The 21185-nt window shown below is 42.3% G+C and overlaps 2 protein-coding genes across 8 annotated transcripts in view; both read right to left on the minus strand.

Annotated features, from left to right (window-relative positions):
* Positions 1–15407, minus strand: part of CHPT1 (choline phosphotransferase 1) — a 21909-nt gene extending 6502 nt beyond the window's left edge. For all 3 annotated transcript variants that reach the window (XM_075755125.1, XM_075755141.1, XM_075755134.1), the window contains exons 1-5: positions 14934–15407; positions 6386–6533; positions 5306–5447; positions 1745–1829; positions 60–191 (exon numbers count right to left, since the gene is read on the minus strand). In XM_075755125.1, the coding sequence (XP_075611240.1) occupies positions 60–191; positions 1745–1829; positions 5306–5447; positions 6386–6533; positions 14934–15392 (966 nt within the window). In that variant the 5' untranslated portion in view covers positions 15393–15407. The remainder of the gene's footprint in view (positions 1–59; positions 192–1744; positions 1830–5305; positions 5448–6385; positions 6534–14933) is intronic.
* A 4731-nt stretch (positions 15408–20138) lies between these two features.
* Positions 20139–21185, minus strand: part of MYBPC1 (myosin binding protein C1) — a 78473-nt gene continuing 77426 nt past the window's right edge. For 4 of the 5 annotated variants that reach the window (XM_075755051.1, XM_075755036.1, XM_075755062.1 and 1 more), the window contains one exon: positions 20139–20867. Coding sequence is in view for 1 of the 5 variants with exons in the window: in XM_075755072.1 (XP_075611187.1) it covers positions 20767–20867 (101 nt within the window). In the remaining 4 variants the exon portion in view is untranslated. The remainder of the gene's footprint in view (positions 20868–21185) is intronic. The other variant, XM_075755072.1, reaches the window with a different exon arrangement.

Consider the following 21185-nt stretch of genomic DNA (forward strand, 5'->3'; position numbering starts at 1 on the left):
TCCAATAAATTATGGACCTAAATTATTCAAACCTCATTCATGTTTTTAAAGCAACTTACTGCTATTGTAGATCCATTCTTTCCAACCCCTCCACCAAAGATGACACGGAAGTAATTGAAAAAAGAAAGTGCCGTTCCACACAATATGCCCAAAACTGCAATGAACTTGAGTTCTAAGCCCACCACAGGGACCTTAGCAGGAAAAACAAGAGAAAGATATTAAAAGTTAAGAATAATACTTTTTTTTTAAAAAAAGTGATTAAAAAAAGCTACTGATGCCTACTAAGCAGTTGTTTTATTTGAACTCTCGCTGTCCCAAGAACAAGCTCAGGAGTACAGTGTTTGGAATTTGTTTCCTAAGGAGACAACGAATTTCTTTTGTAATGTTTAAACTTGACTTTTGAGTACTGAGTTCTGGTCCTGAAATTCAGCTGATCTTACTGTGTTTGTCTTTATGATGTGCTTCGAATATTTTTACTACGTAAGCAAAAAACTTGACACGGACTACTGCATCACCAAGGCATGGGAAAGGGGAGGACAGTTCCTTCTCTTTCACTAGGTAACACAATAGCGAACCACAGGAAACACAAACACCATCTGCCTGCTTTGTGTTTTGGTACGTGTTATGTTATGCCGTATCTTTGCATTTAGAATAGTCTCCAGATACAAATTTTAATTAAACAGTTACCTTTCTGAATCAATTGCAGTTTCAAGGGAACTTCCGAAGGCAGCAGAGGATTTAAAAAAAAAAAGTAGTAGTAATAAATTGAAACCATTGACTATATTTTTGAATATAGATTGATTTGAGATACAGCATTACTACCACAGATTTTAATACTGAAGAAAAAATCAATCATAATTGAAGTCTAATGCACTTTATTTTCCAACATGAAAATAAGCTGTTTGAAAATAGAACAAAAACATCTTGCAGGATGGGAAAAGGAAACAAAGTTTAGCTAAACATTTCTTAATTGCTCATGAATTTAAATTACATGGAGGTGTATATTTAGATTAATTTGCATTGGTTATCAATAGCATGGAATGGTCTCAGCTCTTCCATGTGCTGTAACCAAGCAGAACTATACATTTCTGAGTAAAGGATGAAGATGTTAGTCTAACATTCTTCTGATCCCGTCCACTAAAGTGCATCTTTAAAGATCAGAGTAAAAGCCAGAGATGGGGAAATGCTGTTGGATGGAAAACATTCTTTAGATACAGATATTTACATTTATGTCAGCTCTGACATAATGGAGATGTACTGATTTTTAACAGTTGGCATGTAAATATGGATTTCTTAACCAAAAAAGCCCTAACTTCATCCCATGGTTTTGTTAAAGTGAAGCATTTAATCTTTACATTTTAAAATAAAGTATCCCATAAATAATTTCACTGAACACAAATGTAAGTCTTACAATAAAATATACAAAAGAAATAAAACTAGAACAAAAACTATTTGTTAAAGCTTAAGTATCTGCAGAGTATTAGCTCCAGATCAGAAGTTTATATGTGGCAGATGGGGTCTTTTTTCCTCTACATAGCTCTAAATTTGTGCACAGGAAGTCGCACTGTTATATCTAAGTTAACTACAACATAAAAATAATCTATGTTTGTATGATAAGCTAAAACAGAACATCAGGCAACTAGTAGGTGTTGATGCTCAGGATAGCTTCAAATACCATAGGAACTATGAACGCTCAACAGGAACTGAATACTCAACCGGAACTCCGAATACTTAATACACTTACCTTATAGTCCCATATTGCTGATCCACCACATGCAGATATCAAGAGCAGCACTGTTATGGCAATCTGAACTTCAGTTACATCAACTCTATGAAGGGAAAAAAAGGGAGATTTAGTTAAAGAAAAGCTCTTTTTGCTGGAAGTGTCAGCCGGGCGAGTGGGGAAATAAAAAAAATCAGTGACTTTCAATTATCTCCTTTAAAGTACTTAAATTAATATATATCGAATATGATTTTCCTTGACTGAGAAAGGTACTCTATATGGAGGCACACATCTTTGGTTCAGATTTAAAAATAAACCTATACTCCTTATCTAAAACAAGCTACATATAATTTTAATGGGGGTCAATCTTTAATGAATACATTGTTGGCTATTTGAGAATTTTGTATAAATTTACAGACTTGTTGCTGTGCAAAAATCAAAACAAACTTTAAGGCAAGCTCATAGTAAATGCAATCAAACATTTCCATTAAAAGCATATTATATAGAAGTACTGACCATGCAGGCTGGGACAGAAGGGATTTCTTTAAGCCATCATATCATGAAAACTTGACAGATACAGCCTGCAAAATGTAAGGGCAGTATTTTGAGGACTGAGTCAGCGGATGGCTAAGCATCTGTCCTGTTTCAGAGCATGTGTAATTGATATCTTGCTTTTTTCCATAAAAACATTCTTAAAATAGGGGGCCTTGTATGCCCCATAAAGTCTAGGCTCTGGATTCTACCTTTTTGGTTCTCAAGATGAGATAGCCAACTCTTTATTACTGTATTTGATTGCTGAAATGTTTTGAGAAGATCTGAATATATTAAAAAAAAAGTTAAGCAGAGGCTCAAGAGAAAGAATCAATACTTTGAATAAAGCTTTAAAATAAGTAAGTGTGCACATCTAAGGTACCTTTTATGCCACCAAAGGTTTTGAGACAGGTACCGGATCTTTGTACTGAAGCAGTGACAACGGATGTTTAAAATGCAACATTTCTTTAAGCAGTTAGAGTGAATTTGCTGTTTTAAGGTATTATGACCAAAGTTAACATGTATCATTACTTGCTTAGCACATGAACTGTCTGCACAGGAAACTGTCTTTTTAAAGGGAGATAGGAATCAACTCTTGGCTAATGGAAAACATTTATCTGATCTTGATAATCACAGTAACATTAAACTCTCTTCTTTCATTGGAAAGACAGTGATAAAATACACTAAGTTTCACCACAAACTTCAGACTCTTAGTCTTAGAAGAGCCAAAATTTAAGCTGCAACTAGATGCTAAGCTGAGGTCCTCGTCGCTGCTGAAAGCCGTCGGAATGGGTAGTCCTCTCCTTCCTACGCTGTTGTGCTCCCTCACTTCTACTCATCAGACTGTATGGTGAACCAGTTCAACTTGCTAGCCTTGTGTACGTTTTTATGTACGTTTTCAAGAATTGTCTTGAAGTGACAGAGTCTGTGCAGGGGGAAACCAGACAGCACTGCTGGGAGCAGGCTTTTCCCTCTGCCAGCAATGAAGCATCACATCTGCCCAGTCATTGCTGTAGCTGCACACCGAGCTTGTCGGTTACGTCACACAAATCACCCATAAGCAAGTGTTCAGAGTTTGCACTCTGTACTATTAAAACCTAGATTTCTAAGCTGTACTGCATTTGCTGTTGGCAGACAGAGACTCGAACTTGAAGTTGAGTCATTATATGTGCCAAAGTTTGGTACTTAATTTTACAGAGGCTCAGACTGTTGGTTGCAACACAGCCCAAATCAGAGTCCAAAGATTTTAATCAGACACTGTGCAGTATTCTACATAACCTGACAGCGGGACAGTACCCAGCTGCTCTGGTCCTTCCTGGCCATCAGCACTAGGCCTCCCTCAGCTGTCATTTGACTTCAAAAATCAAGTGCTGCTAATTCAGGAACAGCATCGGTAAAAGCTTCCGTCCATGTTGTTATGTATTATCATATTTAGAGCAATAAACTAATGCCTCCATTTAGACTCTCATCTCTGCTGAAGAGAATTAAATTCCGAGCCTCAAAAGAACTCTGACCTGTTCTCACTAAACAGAAAGAAGCTATTTCAGAAAAAATTTGTGTCTACTTAACTTCAAATGAAAGCATGGAACACCAGGCCATTCTGAACTGCTTGTACTATGCACTATCACTATATTTATGTAGAAGCCATTAAGTTTTTAACGAAGAAATTTTTATGTGATATAGGAGTTTCAGTGCCTTCTTGATGGAGGGAAATGATTCTCAATTTTATGCAAAGGCACAGAAAAGTAATCATGTATGCAGAACCCCAGAGCTCATAGCATAGCCCATCTCCCTTCAGTGTAGTCCACTGTCATGTACGGAAATTATCCTATTGCAGCCATCACTCTAAAGCATCTATTTTTGTTTGCAGCACAAGATCTCCTTAAAAAAAAAAGCAGGAGGGGTAGGCAGGTAGAAGAGTTATAGTTTGTGTGGTAAAATGCTTTATCAGGAAATAAAAAAAGAGCTCTCAGCACTACTACAGAGACCACTTTGTTTTGGTACAGACTTCCAACAGTGTGCAAGGATAGCTGATCACTAGCCTGTGCACCCAGCGATGCTCAGATTTGCTAAGGTGTTTCTTACAGGCCAGAGCTAAGTAGGGCTATAAGCAGGTGACTTAGCAAGTGACTAGGAGTAGCAGAAGGATAGCCTTCATCTATCACACAGTTCCAATTTTGCTGCTGCGGAATTCTCTGATCTTTTCCTCTTTTCAAAAGTCATTACTAAAGTGCAGCTCTGCTTAAAACCAGAAAAAAGCCACGACACCACCACAGCTGTGGGAGGGTGCAGCAATCCCCACGCCATTACTAGTGAAATGGAAATTGTTATCTTCTACATGAATGCCATGACTCTTTTTCCTACACTGCAGTGAGAACAGAAGAAATTTCTACTGTCATGAACAGCATCACAGCAATCTCTAGAACTGTGATCTAACACAAAACCTAAAGGACATCAAAGCCAGTATGAGCCAGATTAAAAGCAAAGCCCCTACATAAACCTGGGGTAACTCTCCAAGCACTGCCATAGCTCTGTGGAACTCCTTGCCAAAGGATGCAATGGATGCAGAGAGTTTGTTCAAATGAAGACTGAAGATGTCTATGGAAGGGAAACCCATTAGCAGGGGAACTTCTCTAAAAATGCATGTGCTTCACAGTCCCCTGGGCTAAGAGTATTCTGTGGCTGGGAGGTTATGAAGGGAGGTACTGTATCCCTACTCCTACACAGAGCACTTATTTATACTGCAGGCAAGACCTCTCTGGCCTGAGCCTGCATGGTGCTTGTATGGGTTCTGAGAACAAATCCACAGACAAAAGAGCCAAACGCATGCAAACAAAGCATATACAGCTAAAATCAGCTGCTAAAAGAACAAGTCCTCTGCTCAGTACTATGCAGAGTTTTAAAGTTCTTGCCAGGTAAAACACAAGTCTGCTAGGGTGGAAGGGAGATGAGGAAGAAGGTGAGAGGAAAAGAAAGCAGGGAAAAAAACCAAGAAGAAACGGAGTAGTCTCAGACATTGAGCCACATGTACTTCTAAAGACACCTACTTACTTTCCAAACCTTAGAATGCCTGATACATATGTCTGCCAGTGAGCAGAATAGAACATGAACAGTCCCACAAAACAACAGAAAAACAACCAGTCAGGATTTGTTCCTAGTCGGATTGCTATGCAGGATCCAAGGACAACAAAAACTGAAAAGCAGAAATGAACATGTTAGTCGGATGCCCTTTTTGCTTGCAGTTAATTAAAAAAAAAAAAACCAAAAAACACAAGGCATTTTACATCACTATAACAAAGTAATGGCATGACTGATACTTTACTGAGTAGCTAACCTCAGAGACAGTCCTGGCAGGAGACACCAAAACACAGGACTCCTCCCAAGCGAGGGCCCCGCCTCCTAGCCTACAGTGGTCATTGTCCCTTCTCTAGGAAGTGAGCCATGAAGAACATATCAAATGTTTCAGCCATTAAGCTTTTATAGACATACAAGCATTGCCACCAACAGCAGCTAAGTTCAGGAAAGTAAAACTGAGCAAGGCTTACCTTTTAAGGGTTCCAAGTCAACTTTTTTTAAACTCATTCTTCTAAAGAATACAAATTATCCTTCTCCTAAGTGCCAGGCTGGATGCCCTATTACCAAACTGGTGTTTTGGCACTTCACTCCTAAAGCAGAATCCTTGGTTTCACATGCCAACGTCAGTCTTTTAGGTCCTTAAAATCCTTTATTAGGTATCACCTGTACCCCACTGGAAAACACAGGCTATGTATAGTAAAGAATCTCTAAGCATGCTCTTATGGAATTCTTTGTTCACCATCTAGCTCGTTCGAAGAACACTGTACATGAAGATGCACAGTAAGTAAGAGCAGCACGCATGTTACCTAACATCTGTCAAAGGTATTTCTGAAATATCCTCCCTGATCCCGGTCAGGGACAGCCTTGGCTGCAGAGACCAGGAGATGGTGAAGTCGTCCTAAAAGAAGGGAACATGCTGACCCTGCTCTGAGCAGGGGGTTGGACTAGATGATCTCCGGGGTCCCTTTCCAACTTCAACAAGTATGTGATTAATCAGCTCCTCTTGAAAACAGGTAACTCTTAAAACTCAGATGGGTAACAGTAGGTTAAGTCTACCTGTGGAAATAGAGTCGCAACCATGATCAAAGAGTTCTCCTAGAGGAGAACTACTGTTTGTTCTTCTGGCTTGCTTCCCATCAATGGCATCCAGGGACTGGTAGATAAAAAGTCCTAATGCTCCCAGGATGTATGCCCAAGAAGGTGCCTGAAAGAGATTTACATAAAAGGTCACTAGGCAGTTCCCAATTTCTTAGCTGATAATCTGTTTCATTAAAGGTAAAATATTGTTCAGCACAAAACTATAGTACATTGTGCTATTTGTTACTTAGTTAATGGACAAGCCAAATTCCTTGTGCTAGTTTCTACATGAATTGTAGTAACTACTATAATGAACTACTCCAGATACACCAATGAAACACAGGTCCTTCTATTTATTTAAAAAAAATTAAAAAAATAAAAAAGTTAACCTCTCTTCTGCATCAATTGACTTATTTTTCCACCTAAAACCCACAGCATTTCTATAATTATTTGTATTCTTTGTGCTGAAAAATGTTATGAAAGTAAAATTAATCTTTAAAAAAGAAAGTAGTAGCAAGGCACTTACTAAAGTTCTCAGCAGTTAACGTGATAGACGCTTAGATGATTTGCTCAGACTTATACATATATATATATATATAAAAAAAAAAACCCATTACATTTTGCTAAATAAAGACTTCAGCTTTTAGGGAAAGATTTTTTCCAACATACAAAAATTGACTACATAGACACTTTGGACTGGGGTTTGAAGAAATTAAGTCATTCACTAAATATGAAGGAACAACTATCTACTTAACATGGACTATCAGAGTTTCAAAACAAGCTGTGAATCAGTTACGTTAACACCAGTCTTAGGTTCAAAGGAACTGTCCTACAGTAGTACCTTTCAAAAGCAGTATTTCCATACGCACAGTCAGTATGTCTGTCTAGGAATTAGTTTTTAGTAAAAATTATTTATAACACCTTTTGAACAAAGTACAGGTAACATTTTTGTCTCGACTAGTTTCCAGCAGTATCCTTAACATTTAGAAGCGCTGTTCAGGAAAAGAGAGTCAAAGTTAGGTATAAATGCTAGAAATGGAACTTGCAGGTGAAAGAAGTGAACAGCCACAGGCAGCCACAGAGCTGAATCCTTTCCCACTCCCAGGTAAAGGACTGCTGCTGTGGCCCTACACCTCTGCAATTCCTCTCCTGCAGCACAGAGACCAACATGATTATGTCTATTATCTACTTCGGTAAAGTCTATTAACCAGACTTAGGCAACAGATCAAATCTCAGCGAGCTGAGATTTGTCCACACTCATATAAACCCAGTGTCACTGCTGGGGAAAAAGGAAAAATGACAGTTGCCAATCAGTTCATGGGCAAGGACAGGAGCAGACAGCAAGAAGAATGCAGTTGAGGTGAGCTGCTCCTCCAGACATTCCATTTTCTCATCATTGGTATACTCACTGACTTGAGTTAGAAAAAAAGTTATGCCTCCAGTTAGACTGATCACGAAACACATCCTTCCCAAGAACCAGCACGCTTAAGGGACGTTCAGTTCTGAACAGCTTTTTTGCTGTTACTTAAGACTTCCTCACGTATTCAAGGCTGGCTGATACACTATGTTATTGCTTACTTTTGTGTTATTGCTTAGTTTTGTGCTTTTAATATGGAAACAGTATTGTCAGCAAATTTATGATTTTCCAGCTAACCAGTATTTGGATGATTTCATTAATACAACATTCCACCATTTAAAGTCAAATGGTCCGCTGCTCCCCCAGCTTTGAAGCAAAAGACGGTTAAAGAATTAGGGACTCCAGGTATAGGTGAGAAGTCTGGATTTGTATGTACATAGAAATCTAGAAAACTCAGAAAACTCTTCAAAACTGGCAAAGCCATCTTTCCCCTTAATCCAAAGAAACTAAGAAGAATTGTAATCACCAACCACATTGGAAGCCTTCAGCAGGTGGAAGAGGGTGAATAGATATTTTCATGCCAATGCACATCTAACACACTGGTATCCGATAACCGCCGCAAAGATCACACTATAGAAATCCAGATCAAGTGATGACAGCAATACGTTTGATGTTTACCAATGGAATTAGTCGAGTTATTCAGGTTTCTCCTCCCTTGTTAGTCCAGTTAAACAAAGGAATTTTGTGTTGGGGGATGGGGTTAAACCAGGGAGTGACTTCTTAGCCATCTCTTGAAAAAGTTTCTCTCCTCTAATGAAGAAGGACAGAGCCTGTGGACAACAGGAGCAGCCCACTGCTGCCCTGGGTTCACGGATGGAGCCACACGGGGGAACAGCGAGCTCGAGGGCCTCTCCTGGCGCAGGCATGCTTGGTCAGATGTTCTGCAGGGAGGCAACGGCCCCGTTCTGGCTCTCCACCTTTCCAAAACAGAGAGCTGTCAGCCGCTGCCCAGGTATTTCAGAACATAAAAGCATGGTTAGGACCCTGTTGAAGGTAAGATCATTTTACTTGTGATATAATCCATATACTAAAGCTACCACAGTACCTATACTGGCTTTTTCAGAATTACCTGTTATTCTCCATACAATAAAGTTTTCTCAAATAAGGCAGCTCCTGACACAGACCTATGAACAAAGCATTATGAGCAGAAAGGCTAGGAGAAACTACCGGTTTCACTGTAGTCGTTTAAAGTAGTATTTTAAAGACATTTCCAATTTTACCACCAATATTACTACTGTGGAGTGCAAAGGTGATCTGCAGTGTTTTATGAGGGGTCCTTACTGTGCTGAAAAGATAGCTTGAGATCTATCAAAACTTATCACGCTAATCCCTGAATTTTGGCAAGTAAACTAGGCCACACCTGGTAATTCTGTCCAGGACCACTGGTTTTTTTGCATTAGGCTCCCCTCCTTATGCAACTATCTACCTATATCTGAAATCGATTTTAGTTTGCTTTAAAATCATCGGGTTCTCCATATTACAGACAAAAGTAAACTGCATTCAGTGCTAGTCAAATTCCTTACTCACTCTACATTCAACACCTGCCCCCGGCCCCAGCGTGGGGCACATCACCAATTAAGTCAAATGCCAGAGCGTGGGCAGTTTCCTATTTAACTGGATCATTTCCATAATTAAAACACCACTCAGAAACAGAAACTTGTTATGGCACATTTTTTTTAACATTAGCTGTAGTGTTCTATGCTGTATTCTTGGTATTATCACAAACTTTTGAAATGCAAGCTCCATAAAATACAGCCTCGATTCTAACCAAAACAGAAAGCTTGCATGCTGGTTACTGCAGTCACTTTATGAAAGTTTCCATAACCCACACAATATGAGGCAAGAATTCTTGTTCAAGGTAACACCGTCTACATTTACCTTACCTCCAAACAAGTTTAACACATTAAATGTAAAAATAAATAGATAAAGCAGTTTCAACTCAAACCTCTCATCACATCTTTTTGACAAAGAAATGGCTTTTGTTGACTTGCAAGTTACAGTGCAGGTGAAATCATTAAGACTGCTGATCCAAGCCCGTTTGCATTAGCTCCTGCTGGGACAAACCAAAGCAACAGTCCCCCCAACTCCAAAACTAAAACACTCTGCTCCTTGACTATCTGGAAAGAGGGGGAGAGCTTTCATCCTCCTCTCAATAAGGATCACTGGTGTCCATTAACACCTGTAGCGGATGCATCTGTATCCCCGCAGTTGCGGAGAAGGGAAGAAGATCCTAGCAAGAACAGAACAGGTGTCTGAGAGAGCTTAGAAACACAATCTGGAGCATTTCATCCCTTGGCTGTCAGTTCAAATTTAACCCAAAGTGGTAAGAACCAAAGGTCACTTGTGATTAACTATGCATTTAGCAGATTAAATGAATGCTCTAATGTTTTAATTGGTAAAATATAGTTTTCCAAATCACTGAAGGTGCACAGAGGTTTCCAAAGTTCCTAATAACCATGAATTCTCTGTTTATCCACTCTCTCAATACAGCTACAGCTGCCATCTCCTCCGCCTTCTCACATGCCTGGCTCTCCATCCAGGGATGTCCCCTGCCGGCTTCCCACACTGGACCCAAGTAATTTGCAAATTAGAGAAGTGGAAGCATTTGAGAATCCTGACATGGCTGACAGACTCAGCAGAAAGGTCAGGAGGCTCCCAATAATCATCAGCTTTTCACTGATGAGGTGTTTATTATCTCTGCCCAGTTATATCCTGTCCAAGCAAATGTATTATTTGGCCAGAGCTAGATGCTATTCTCACGGAACTAGAAGAGAACACAAACCTGGGGGAAACGGAGGGAGGGGGAACACTTCTCTGCTTCAATTAAAAAGGATGTCTGAAAGATGATAGAGCCCCAGAAACTTGCCACATGCAGATTTGGTACAGCAGGTCTGGTCAGCTACTGAACCAGAGGTCAAAACAAAAGTATGTGCATATTATGTTTGACAGGTATGTGTGGCATGCCTCTCCTTCAGGAAAAAGTGCAGGTTGAACAGCAGTCCTTATTCTTCTGCTCCTGTGATTCCACCCCACAAAAGAGCATGGACAGCTGCAGACTACACATACCAAGGAGATCCCTTACCACTTATTTCAAGCAAAGCTCTCAAGTCCAGAGAGTTCAACAGTCCAAGCTTTTGCAGTCTTTATAGATTCAACCCCCCTTAATTACTCAACACATTTAGTCATAATCTTGCTTCCTCAATCCACAGCTACTAATTTTGCCCTAGTTTACATGGCCCCTCTCTGAAGCAGATCCAGAACAGAGACATTTTTACTGGATTCTCTTCCTCTTTCCCCCAAAACATGGATCATTTCCCTCACTTCTGTTCAGCACAAAGCACAATGTACAATTGTACTACTTCATGAATATGAATTCAATACAAAGTAATAAATTACTGTTAGCATGAACTTCTGTCCTGAAATTCTAGCTTCCCATGGTATTTTAGAGACACCTGTGGCTGAGCTCAAAGGATTACCAAAGGTAGGGCCCTCCATGAGCAACCATGAAAGCAGCAGGATCAGAGTTTCTTTTCTCCTTTTAAAAAGGTACAGAATTATGTTTACGCAGTTTTCTTCCTAGTGTTGATGCAAGGAAAAAGTTAACATGTCAGTTTTCCCCAGAATGGGAAGGGGTAACGAGAGATTCACGTGCAAAACCTAATGAAGTAACTCTGGCTACTTCAGAGAAGCCAGCTGGAAGTACAGCAAAACAGTTCACTGTCAAATGGTGGGGATAAAAAGGAAATCCTCACCTAAGAAGTGCTCCTTTTACATTCTAATGCAACAAATACACACCGTTCATACTTAAAGTCAGCAAAACTTTTAATTCCTAAATATTTTCTAACTATTACCAAAGAAAAACAACCTCAAAACAACAACACCCCCCCCCGCCCCGATCCTGCAGTCACAACAAAAAAAGACATTTCAACCCTCCAGAGAACATGAAATGTGCAGGCAGTGTCCTCATCACCGTCACACCTGGTGTAGCAGTCTTGTATATTATTTCTATAGATTACTGTCCTAAGTTACACAGGGTAGGAAACTGGAAAAATACTCTACAAAAATTTACACACATGGATTTTAGTTACAACAGCGCTTGAGGGGTGTGGCCTGCTAATGGCTTAGCTACAAATAAGAAGGCTTATGTTGAAATGTGCATTTACAGGATACAGTGATACAACCCATGTTCCTACTAGACAAGGAGACATTACTGATGCAGGCAATATTTTATAAAGCCAAAACATATTGTGCTAGTCTGTTACAAACTGGCTTCTAGTGGCTACTGATGCTGATGAAGATAAAAAGAATAGCGTATAAGGAAATAGTGGCTACACAGTGAGGGAACAAGGCAGCATTAGTTTTAGGTATTAATTGCATGGGGGGGGGGAGTATTATTAAATTGTGAAATTCACTGCAATAGGACGTAATGAAAGCTGAAAGTACAAACAAGTTCAAACCAAATAATTCAAAAGGCAAAATCATGAGGTGGAAGGTGTCTGTGGGGAAATAGATCCATCAGTTGCTGTTCTAACACGTAACCCAAGTAGAATCCCTCACTGAGACACCTCTAAACTACAGTCTTTTGGCAGCTGGAAGGGTGTGTTGGGGAAAGATCTCTAAGCATCTACTAGCAGCAACTCTCCGAGGGATTTCAGCTACCAGTCTTACTTGTTTTGGATGGTTTGTACAAACATCAAGACTTCAGTGTCTTCAATAAAGGACTAATAGAAATAGCCCACTTAAGACTGCTTAGGGGAAAAAACAAACCACCACACAAACCAACTCATAAAATAAAACCCACCTAAAACCAAAACTTGCTTGTTATTTTATCCGAGTTTTCCATCCAGTAGTCCTACGCTTCCACCAAGGGAATATAACAAGTCCTTGTTAATCCATCAGGTAATCTAGACTTGTTCATTAACAGTGGCTTGGCAGTATAAAGCGGTGATGTTCAAGTGCACTATGCTATTACTTAAGTCTGTGATTCAATCACCTTCAACATCATTTTCAGTTCCACCTTCCCCCTAGCCCTTCCAACCTACACATCCAAGTCAAAAGTACAAAGTAGATATTACAACAGTACCTGTAGCACCTATTAGTGTTGCAACAGTTTAGCTCTTTAAAAAAGCCATCCAGAACCATGACATCTTAGGTGGAAGACAAACTGAGTCATTAAACAAAAACAAGAGAGATAACTATGCCCTAAGTGATGCAGCAAGAGAAAGGGAAGGCTACTCTCACAGCACAGAGGCAATAAAAACCAACAGGATAAGGAGTCTGGCTTTACACTACATATTTATAAAGGATATACTGATATCTGAACAAGGAACTTTAGTCCAAATTGTTCTTATAAAATTCAGCTTCCACAATTAAAAAAACCCAACAACAGTAAAGTTCCTAAAACTCAACCTAAGCTTTCCTGGAAGGAATAATTCCCTGGATGTCTGCAAAACCACCTTTTTCTTTTTGTACAAGAGTCGTCAAGGGAAAAATAACTTAAAATATACTTTCTGCTTTTTTTTTTTTATTGAATAGCAAAGAGAAGAAGCTAAAATGAACATCCAGACACATAGCTGGCACATGATTGATATCTACATCACAAAACTAAGCTAAATGTGGCAGTTCAAACATTTTAATTCTGAAAGTGCCACTAGAAGACAACCTGCAGTTTCCAACCATTCACTCGCATCTCTATCCTCCCTTCTCGTACTGCGCAACACCACAGAGTGCCTCTACATGGTGATGCAAATCAGGGAAGTGATTAGGGTTAGTTAGACCAAAGCAAACTTAATTTTGATCAACTGCCTGATTTGTCTGCCACAAACACCTCTGCTAACACACAGGGCAAAGCCACTAGAGAAAAAGAAGGGGTTTTCCATCAACAAGAACACTCAAAGTATGTCTAAGTTATTTAAAAAATCCAACCAACCGCCACCTCTGCCATTAGGCTTTAACGCCATCAGAACGCAAGAAAAACAACAGCCACCCTTCAAGGTATTCTACCTACACAAAGCAATTTTCCCCTGATGTTTCCCACCCTAACTACCATGAAGACTCTACACTGGGAAACTCATAACAGGCTGGGAAGCTCTGACAGAGCTCCTTAAATTGTCAAACTGTAGGCAATCCAGTTTAAGCAACAGCAGCATCAGCCCATGTTAACAAACCTATTTTCCCTCCAGAAGTTAAAGCAATTAAACGTTTCCCACACGAGAACGGGAAGCATTTGAGCTACTGTCAGCTAACACATCTGCGACACAACCGAACCTCAACTCTGAACTAAGCAATGCTGAAGTGGCATCAGCCATGCCTCATGGCCAGCTCTGCCCCGCTCCTGGGCACATCCCACGCTCTCTCCTGGCTGGCAGCTGTGTCCACCTCCACAGCCCCCCTGTTACAGCCCTCCTCTTAAGAAGGGAGTTGACACAGGTTAAGTCTCCTTCCCAGCAAGCTGCCCAAGCAGAGGCACACATGTGGGATGTAAGATGGCCCCCACAGGAGGCTGGGGTCCCACGCACCAGAGCGAGCCCGGCTACACCCTTGCTCCACAGCACCCAGCACAGGCCAAGCGCCCAGGCAAAGCCTTTTCCCCACAGGGACCTCTGGTCAGCGAAGGGCTGAGGAGGAGAGAGGAGCTCACTGAAAACTCTCCTGTGATCCCCCAGCATTTCGGCATTCAAACCTTCACACTCATCTCCAGCTTGACCCCTGCTACCCCAAAAAGTGACCCCTGCATCACCACTCCCCTGATTTCTCAGGGCAAACCCGCAGTGCTACCTTAGCCCTCCCTACCACGGGAAGGGCCGCGCATATTACTGCGGTGGAGCGGCAAGCGGCAGGGCACCGCACCCTGCGGTGGGCACCAGCCCGAGCGCTCCGGGTACTGCCAGGGGTTAGCGGGGCGGCTCCCCCACACCGGGCCGCCCAGGGGCCGAGCTGCGGCACCCGCTCCCGGCGCTCGCAGGGCGGGAGGGCAAGGGGGCCCCGCGGGGCGGAGGCCGGGGGAGGGCCGCCGGGCTGCGGGGAGACCGTGCCGGGAGGAGGCGGTGGCGGGCAGGGAAAGGGGTCAGGCTGTAACAAGAGGCGGCGGCGGGCCGTGGCGGGCGGTACCTGCTCGGTGGCGCTGGGGCAGCAGGCGATGAGCGGCAGCGCCGTCAGGCAGTTCAGCAGGAGGCCGCCCAGGGTGATGGCGTTGGGGGCCAGCCCCAGCGGGACCTGCTCCACCAGCCAAGCCCAGTAGGGCTGCAGCCACGGCTCCAGCAGCGAGCACCCGGCCGCACTGTAGCGGTGCTGCTCCAGGCGCTTCAGCTGTGCCGGGCTGAGGGGCGCGGGCGGAGCCCAGAGCACGGCCATGCCGGCCCCGCCGCGGGGACCACCGCTCGCTGCGCACCGGACAGGACCGAGGTCAGACCGCTGCCGCCGCTCGGGGCGGGGCTGAGCTGAGGGCAGCGGCGTGAGGCGGAAGAGGCCGACGCCCAGCGGCGGTTCTGCTGGATGGGAGCCCCCGCCCCTACGACAGCTAACGCGGGGCGGACGCCCTCCACCCCGGTCGGCTGTTGGTTCCTTCATGCCGGGTGCGCGGCTCCGTCCCTCCCCCGCAACAAAGGCCCAGTTTCTGGGCGGGTTGCCCTGGCCCTGGCGGCTCCGCCAGCCCCGCCGTGAATGGATGGGTATCCCGCCTGGCGGCGGGGGGAGCCCTCGGTCGTCGAAGGGCTGCGCCCAGGGGGGGCCAGTCCCGCCTGCTTCCCGCCTACCGCCATTTCCCCAGGCCCGCGGGCAGTCGCGGGCGGTGCCGGGGCCTGGTGCGGTGGGCCCGAGCGCTCGCGTCCCGTCACCGCTGCGTGCGAGCGGGGTGGGTTGAATCCCCCTCTCCCTTGTGATTTCCCTGATTCATCTTATTTTCCTTTGGCACGTTTTACAGTGCAGCTGACGGCCTGTCAGCGGGGTGTGCACGCAGCAGGTGGCCGGCGAGGCTTTTTGCCGGAGCAAGGCATAAAGCATGGGCAGCGGCCGACCTCCCTGCGGTCAGCAGGCCGCCGCAGCCATGTCTGCAGGGAGGCGATCCCCGCTGTGTCAGCCAAGGGGTCCTCTGCCACCCGGAGGGGACCTGCTGCCCCAGGAGCGGCGGTCTGAGGTGTTATGGGGCACCTGGGTGCTGTGTTACGCGGGACTTGGCGTTAGTTTACCTCCTTGACCTGCCTAGAGAAGGCGCTTCAAAACAAATATGCCTTTTCAGAAATTGTGGCGCATCAAATATTGTAATTGGTCATGTGAAGGTGCATCCCTGAATCTCAAGGAAGGTATGTGGTTTCTGAATGTGGCCAAGGAAAGGTGAGCACTGTGTAGCTGTATGAAAGATGAAGTAGAAAGGGTAAAATGCAACCTCTAATGAGTATTACATACCAAATGGCATCTTCTTAGAATCAGAATCCTTTTTCAAGTTATTCAGTTGTGAGCCAGGGGCTGCAGCATTCTGGCCAGACACAACAATTTCCTGGACAGAACCATTTCCTGTTATTCAAAGTCAGCCCATTCACTTTATCAGATAAAGTTAGTATGTTTTTGAGTAGGTTTCTCTACTGCAAGGGTCAGGAATGCTTGACATATGCAAAAGGGTGGTTGCAAAATCTCTTGACATGGTATGTGCATCCCAAGTGCCATGTCATTCATCAGCTGATTTCATTTACAGATCACTAAATATAGTATGATACGGCAATTGGGGTTAGGGGCCAAAACATAGAAGAGAGGAACTGCCAGCAAAGGAGGGGGTAATACATAACATAATAAAGAAAGATTAACGGCCAGCTAGAGAATGGCAAAGGGGAAACGTGACAGGTGGACTCACAACCAGCCAGATCCCCAGTGCACTGGAATCACTGGGTTTGGAAAAAGGTAAAAACGCCGTTTCTTTTAATACCCTGTACATTGCTGTGGTCCGTGAACATAATGGTACTGGTATTTATGGAGAGATTGCTCAAGCTCTGTGTGATACCAAGGGGAAAAGAAGAGAAACTAGGAAAAGAAGTGGAGGGGAAAGCAAGGGGTGTAAAAAGTGAGGCCCACATGAGTAGAGGAAGCACTAGAATTCCTACTATTGAGCTTGTGGAAGGGTTTGTTTTAATTAAAAAAATATCCAGCAACAAAGCATAGAACAAGAGAACATAGAATTTAAAGTCCAGTGCGTTTAGACTTCCAGCGCTTCCTCAGTATCCAGGGTACGGTTTTGCTTCCAAATGCTCTCTGCTTCAGCAAAGCAGCAGCTTTACTTGTCAGTCAGGAAAGCAGACCATGAAAATCAAGTGATAGTAAATACACTGTGCTTAAAATAGAATGCCTTTTGCTCCAGAATCTCAAAATGCAACAAAAGGTATTCATAAAGCACACACACTGCTCTGTAAAAGGTAACAATATTATACTTCCCTTAAAGGATGTACAGGAAGCTTGAAACATTTTTTTAATAAATATTTTTTAAAATTTCTGACTCTCAGTAAAGACCTTCTTATAAACAATATATCCCAATCTGAGCATTCTTTAAAATATTTGCATGTGTTTTTTCTCTTCCCCTTTCTATATTTGTGAGATTGTTTTCAATGAGGGAAAAATGGGCTGGCATTGGCCATGATCTTTCAATGCAAACAGGTAACTACAATGCCCGTAGCTCCACATATAGCAATTTGAGAATGGATCTGTATTTATACAACAGGAATGTTTATATGCCAAATGCCCTTCTGTGGGCGAGGAGACCAAGCCAAGAGAAGACAAGATATTTTCCTCTGGCTTTCTTAAAAATAACCCCCTTTTTTAATTAACTTTGATTCTTCTATTTCTTTGTGTGTATCTGTGTGTGTGTACATGATTGGGTCTGCCTCCTTATTCCAAGTAATAACTTTCTTTGACCTGTGTAAGTCAAACTAAACACCAAGGCAGAGCTTTCAAAAATACTAAATTCCTAACAGATATGTGAAAATGTGCAGGAAAAAAACCCCTTGTTAAAGGTGCTACTGAACTATAACCTCAGCACATAATAGTTGATGGAGAGTGTACAGAGCAAACAGATGAGATGAATAATGCGACTAGCTGAAGACTTAAACTGTTTTCACATGTTATGAGACATCAGGGAACACAACCATGAGCCATAAAAGCACTACTAGTTTCACTAGTTTTGCTGTTACTTTATCTCATGTGACCAGGTTTTATTTGCTGCCTTCTGTTACTCCTACATCTCTTTCAGGTTTACTAACTTATGGAAATTCCATGTGAGCCTACTTAGGAGAAATTTCTTCTTGGAAGCATTGGGCCATATCTTCTACAGCATGATGTTCTGCTGCTGCTCTTCTCTCTAGGTTGTTTTGCTTGTAGTTTTTGTTGTCTTTGGTATGTCTTTATTCTCCCAAGCTGGTACTAACTACAGATTTTATGAGCATTTTCTTAGCTCTGTGGTTTCGGTCACTTTATTTCACCTATCAAACACCATCCTTGGAGAATCCCATTAAACAAATCATCATAAATCAAAACTTTATCTTTTGTTATTCTTTATTTAAGGTTCTGCAGCCTGTTTTAGATCTACTAGAAATCCCTTTCCTATCTCACCCCATCCTATCGTTCCTCTCAAAGTAATTTTCAATTAATTTTTGATCCGGAGGCTTGGCCAGTCAGCCTAGTTAGAGTATGAATTTATAGCACAGTAATGCCCACTCATCTCAATTCCACCCACGGGCCGATACCCAGTACTTCCTATCGGCGTGGTGCATCTCCAGCCCCAGGGACAGCCAATGGCAAATGCTGGGCAACGTAACCAGGGAGGAATTAAGGGCATCCGAATATAACGCTTACCGTTCACACCATGAAAAGTAGCTTAGCTCAGCTTGTCTTTTAACACTGCTGGCATCTGGTAGAAATTAGAATAGCTAATTCGCTCAGCAGGGAGCCTACAGAAGCTGAGATTTATGCTGGCTTTCAGGTTATGATGTGTGGTATATTAAGACTGAGGAGGCAGATGCAGATGCATAAGCTTGAAGTTATAACTATAGCTTTTGGTGCTGACTATAATATACCTCAGCAGACTGATATGGTTTTAAATGAGGGCTGTGGGCTTAAATGCTGCATGGCATATATTCAAACTGACCCTCTCCTACAACCTTATGTGCTTCAATACAGATGAAGGGAGTCCTGATTCACTGGTGAGATACAGAATAAAGAGAATTTATTAATCCTTTATGGAATTTTCTTCTTAGTAGATGTGTTGCCTTCTTTCATGTGTAGGTGTGAATGAATGTGTAGGAGAGAACTGATTTTGGCAAGAGCGGGGTGAAATGCAGGTGTGTGTGTTTGTGGGGGGGGTGTCCAGAATCCCCGGGAACAGAGAATTGCTTCCTTGCACAGATGGCAGCACAGAAAAAATCACAAAAATAGCAAGGAGGGAAGGAAGAAAAAGGATCTCGGAGTGAGTAAGATCTACAGAACATTAAGTGAGAAAATTCTTTTAGCTCCCCGAGGGGAAAGAAGTGGTAATTGAAGTGAAAAAACACCAGTTCAGCAGTGGTGGTTCATAGTAAACCATTTTTTTATTATTGCATAATTACTGACTGCTGGATGTTTGAAAATATGCTGACGTCACATAACCATCTTGTAATGTACTACTGGTCTAAGTAGACCTTTATCTTTATAAGCCATAACTGAAGATCAATCATTAGTCAGTAAGCACATAACCTATGCTATCTATGCAGCCAGAGTGAGAACTGGTAAATAAATGACAGGGCAACAGGGAATCGACAGCCTGGCCAACTTATTTGTGACCTTGTGCCTCACGTGCTTCGGAGTTTGCTGGAGACTTACAATCACTCCCACTCCTGAAATACTTGGAGGCTAAAGGTTCTAGAGCTGGAAAAGTAATGTAGCCATTTTACCTTACCTAAGGCATTTTTGCCTTGCACGGTAAACTGATTAGTGGTATGGTCTGAGTCCCTTTGCTGCTGTGATACCTGCAAGAGCTCCATGAATTGCTGAGAAAGGGGGCAGATCCAGAATGATGAAAGCTGTCGTGATTGGCATTTACAATATTTTATATATTGAAAGCACATAGATTGAAAACATATAGATAGAAAACTGCACGTATCTATAGCATTTATCTTCACTCACATTCTGTGTCGTGTTTCTTGAAGTGTAAGCCCATTGGGTTAGGTGTGACTGCTGATACTGTTTTCCTCTCAATATGGTGGGCGCAGGTTCCTGCTTTGCAGCATGTGGAAATTAAACAAGAAATGTGGTAAGATGAGACAGAAAAAAACCCTAAAAAAATAGTGAACAAGAACTTGATAGATCTTAAACACTTCATATTTATTGTACATTAAATAAAACAGTTTCAGTCCAGTTGAGAGACTGATGGGTCGGATTTAGGAAATCAAAACTTCTAAAGGAAGGTATGTTCAGCTTAAATGATCATTAAGTACGTATGTATTAATTACGTTACAGTAAAACCATATTCTGTTAAACAATTCTCAGGTGAATAAGATACATTATCAAAGAGGTATGTATTCCAAGGGTCTTATTGCACAGCTACTGGCTAATCCATGTACTTTCAGTCTGAGAAAGATAGGCTTTTTACCACCGAGTACAAACTGACTGCCTCCTCATGTTTATTACACGGCTTCTCCTCTTTCCTCATTAAAAAAACAGAACACAATATCAAACAGAAAATAAAGCTGAACATTACAAAAAACGTGTGTTGTCTTCAGTTCATTTCATTTCAACCCCAAAGCAATCCATGCGTATTCTTTCTTTTCAGTAAGAGCAGGTAGGGAAAACAAAACAACAAATAGGAAACAAAAAAAAGGAAAAAAATTCCCCAACCACACGTTTGTTCTGTCATTGCAAGAACTAAAATGCTGTAATTATTCTGCTACCGATTTCCAGTGCAGTGGGAGGAAACACTGTGGACGGACTCTCACTTCCCCTCAGTTTTGTCTGCCTGTACTTCACGCATATATGAATCAATGATATGCGGAGGCACTCCATCCATCAATAGTCTGAAGAACGAAAGCCCACCTACAGAGAAGGAATAAGACAATCTTCAGGTTGAAGGTCCCTGGAGCAGTAGCTTTGTACCTTTATTTTCTGGCGTAAGTGACAAAGATTTAGTCAGCCCTTATTGCATACTTCATTTTGAGATGTGATAAAATTCAGCCCTGTTCAAAGGTCCAGCACAAGAATTAACCATTACTTGAGTTCTGTACTATACAGAACTTCCCTGTCCTCTTGCACAGGGTGAATTTCATTTCTAGGACGTCATATGTTGAGTCATTTCTCTCACCCCATGCAATAGTCTATGATAAGCTTCACCTCAAATAACCCTCCTGGATTTCC

Source organism: Balearica regulorum, chromosome 1 (assembly GCF_011004875.1).
Source record: "Balearica regulorum gibbericeps isolate bBalReg1 chromosome 1, bBalReg1.pri, whole genome shotgun sequence".
Taxonomy (NCBI): domain Eukaryota; kingdom Metazoa; phylum Chordata; class Aves; order Gruiformes; family Gruidae; genus Balearica; species Balearica regulorum.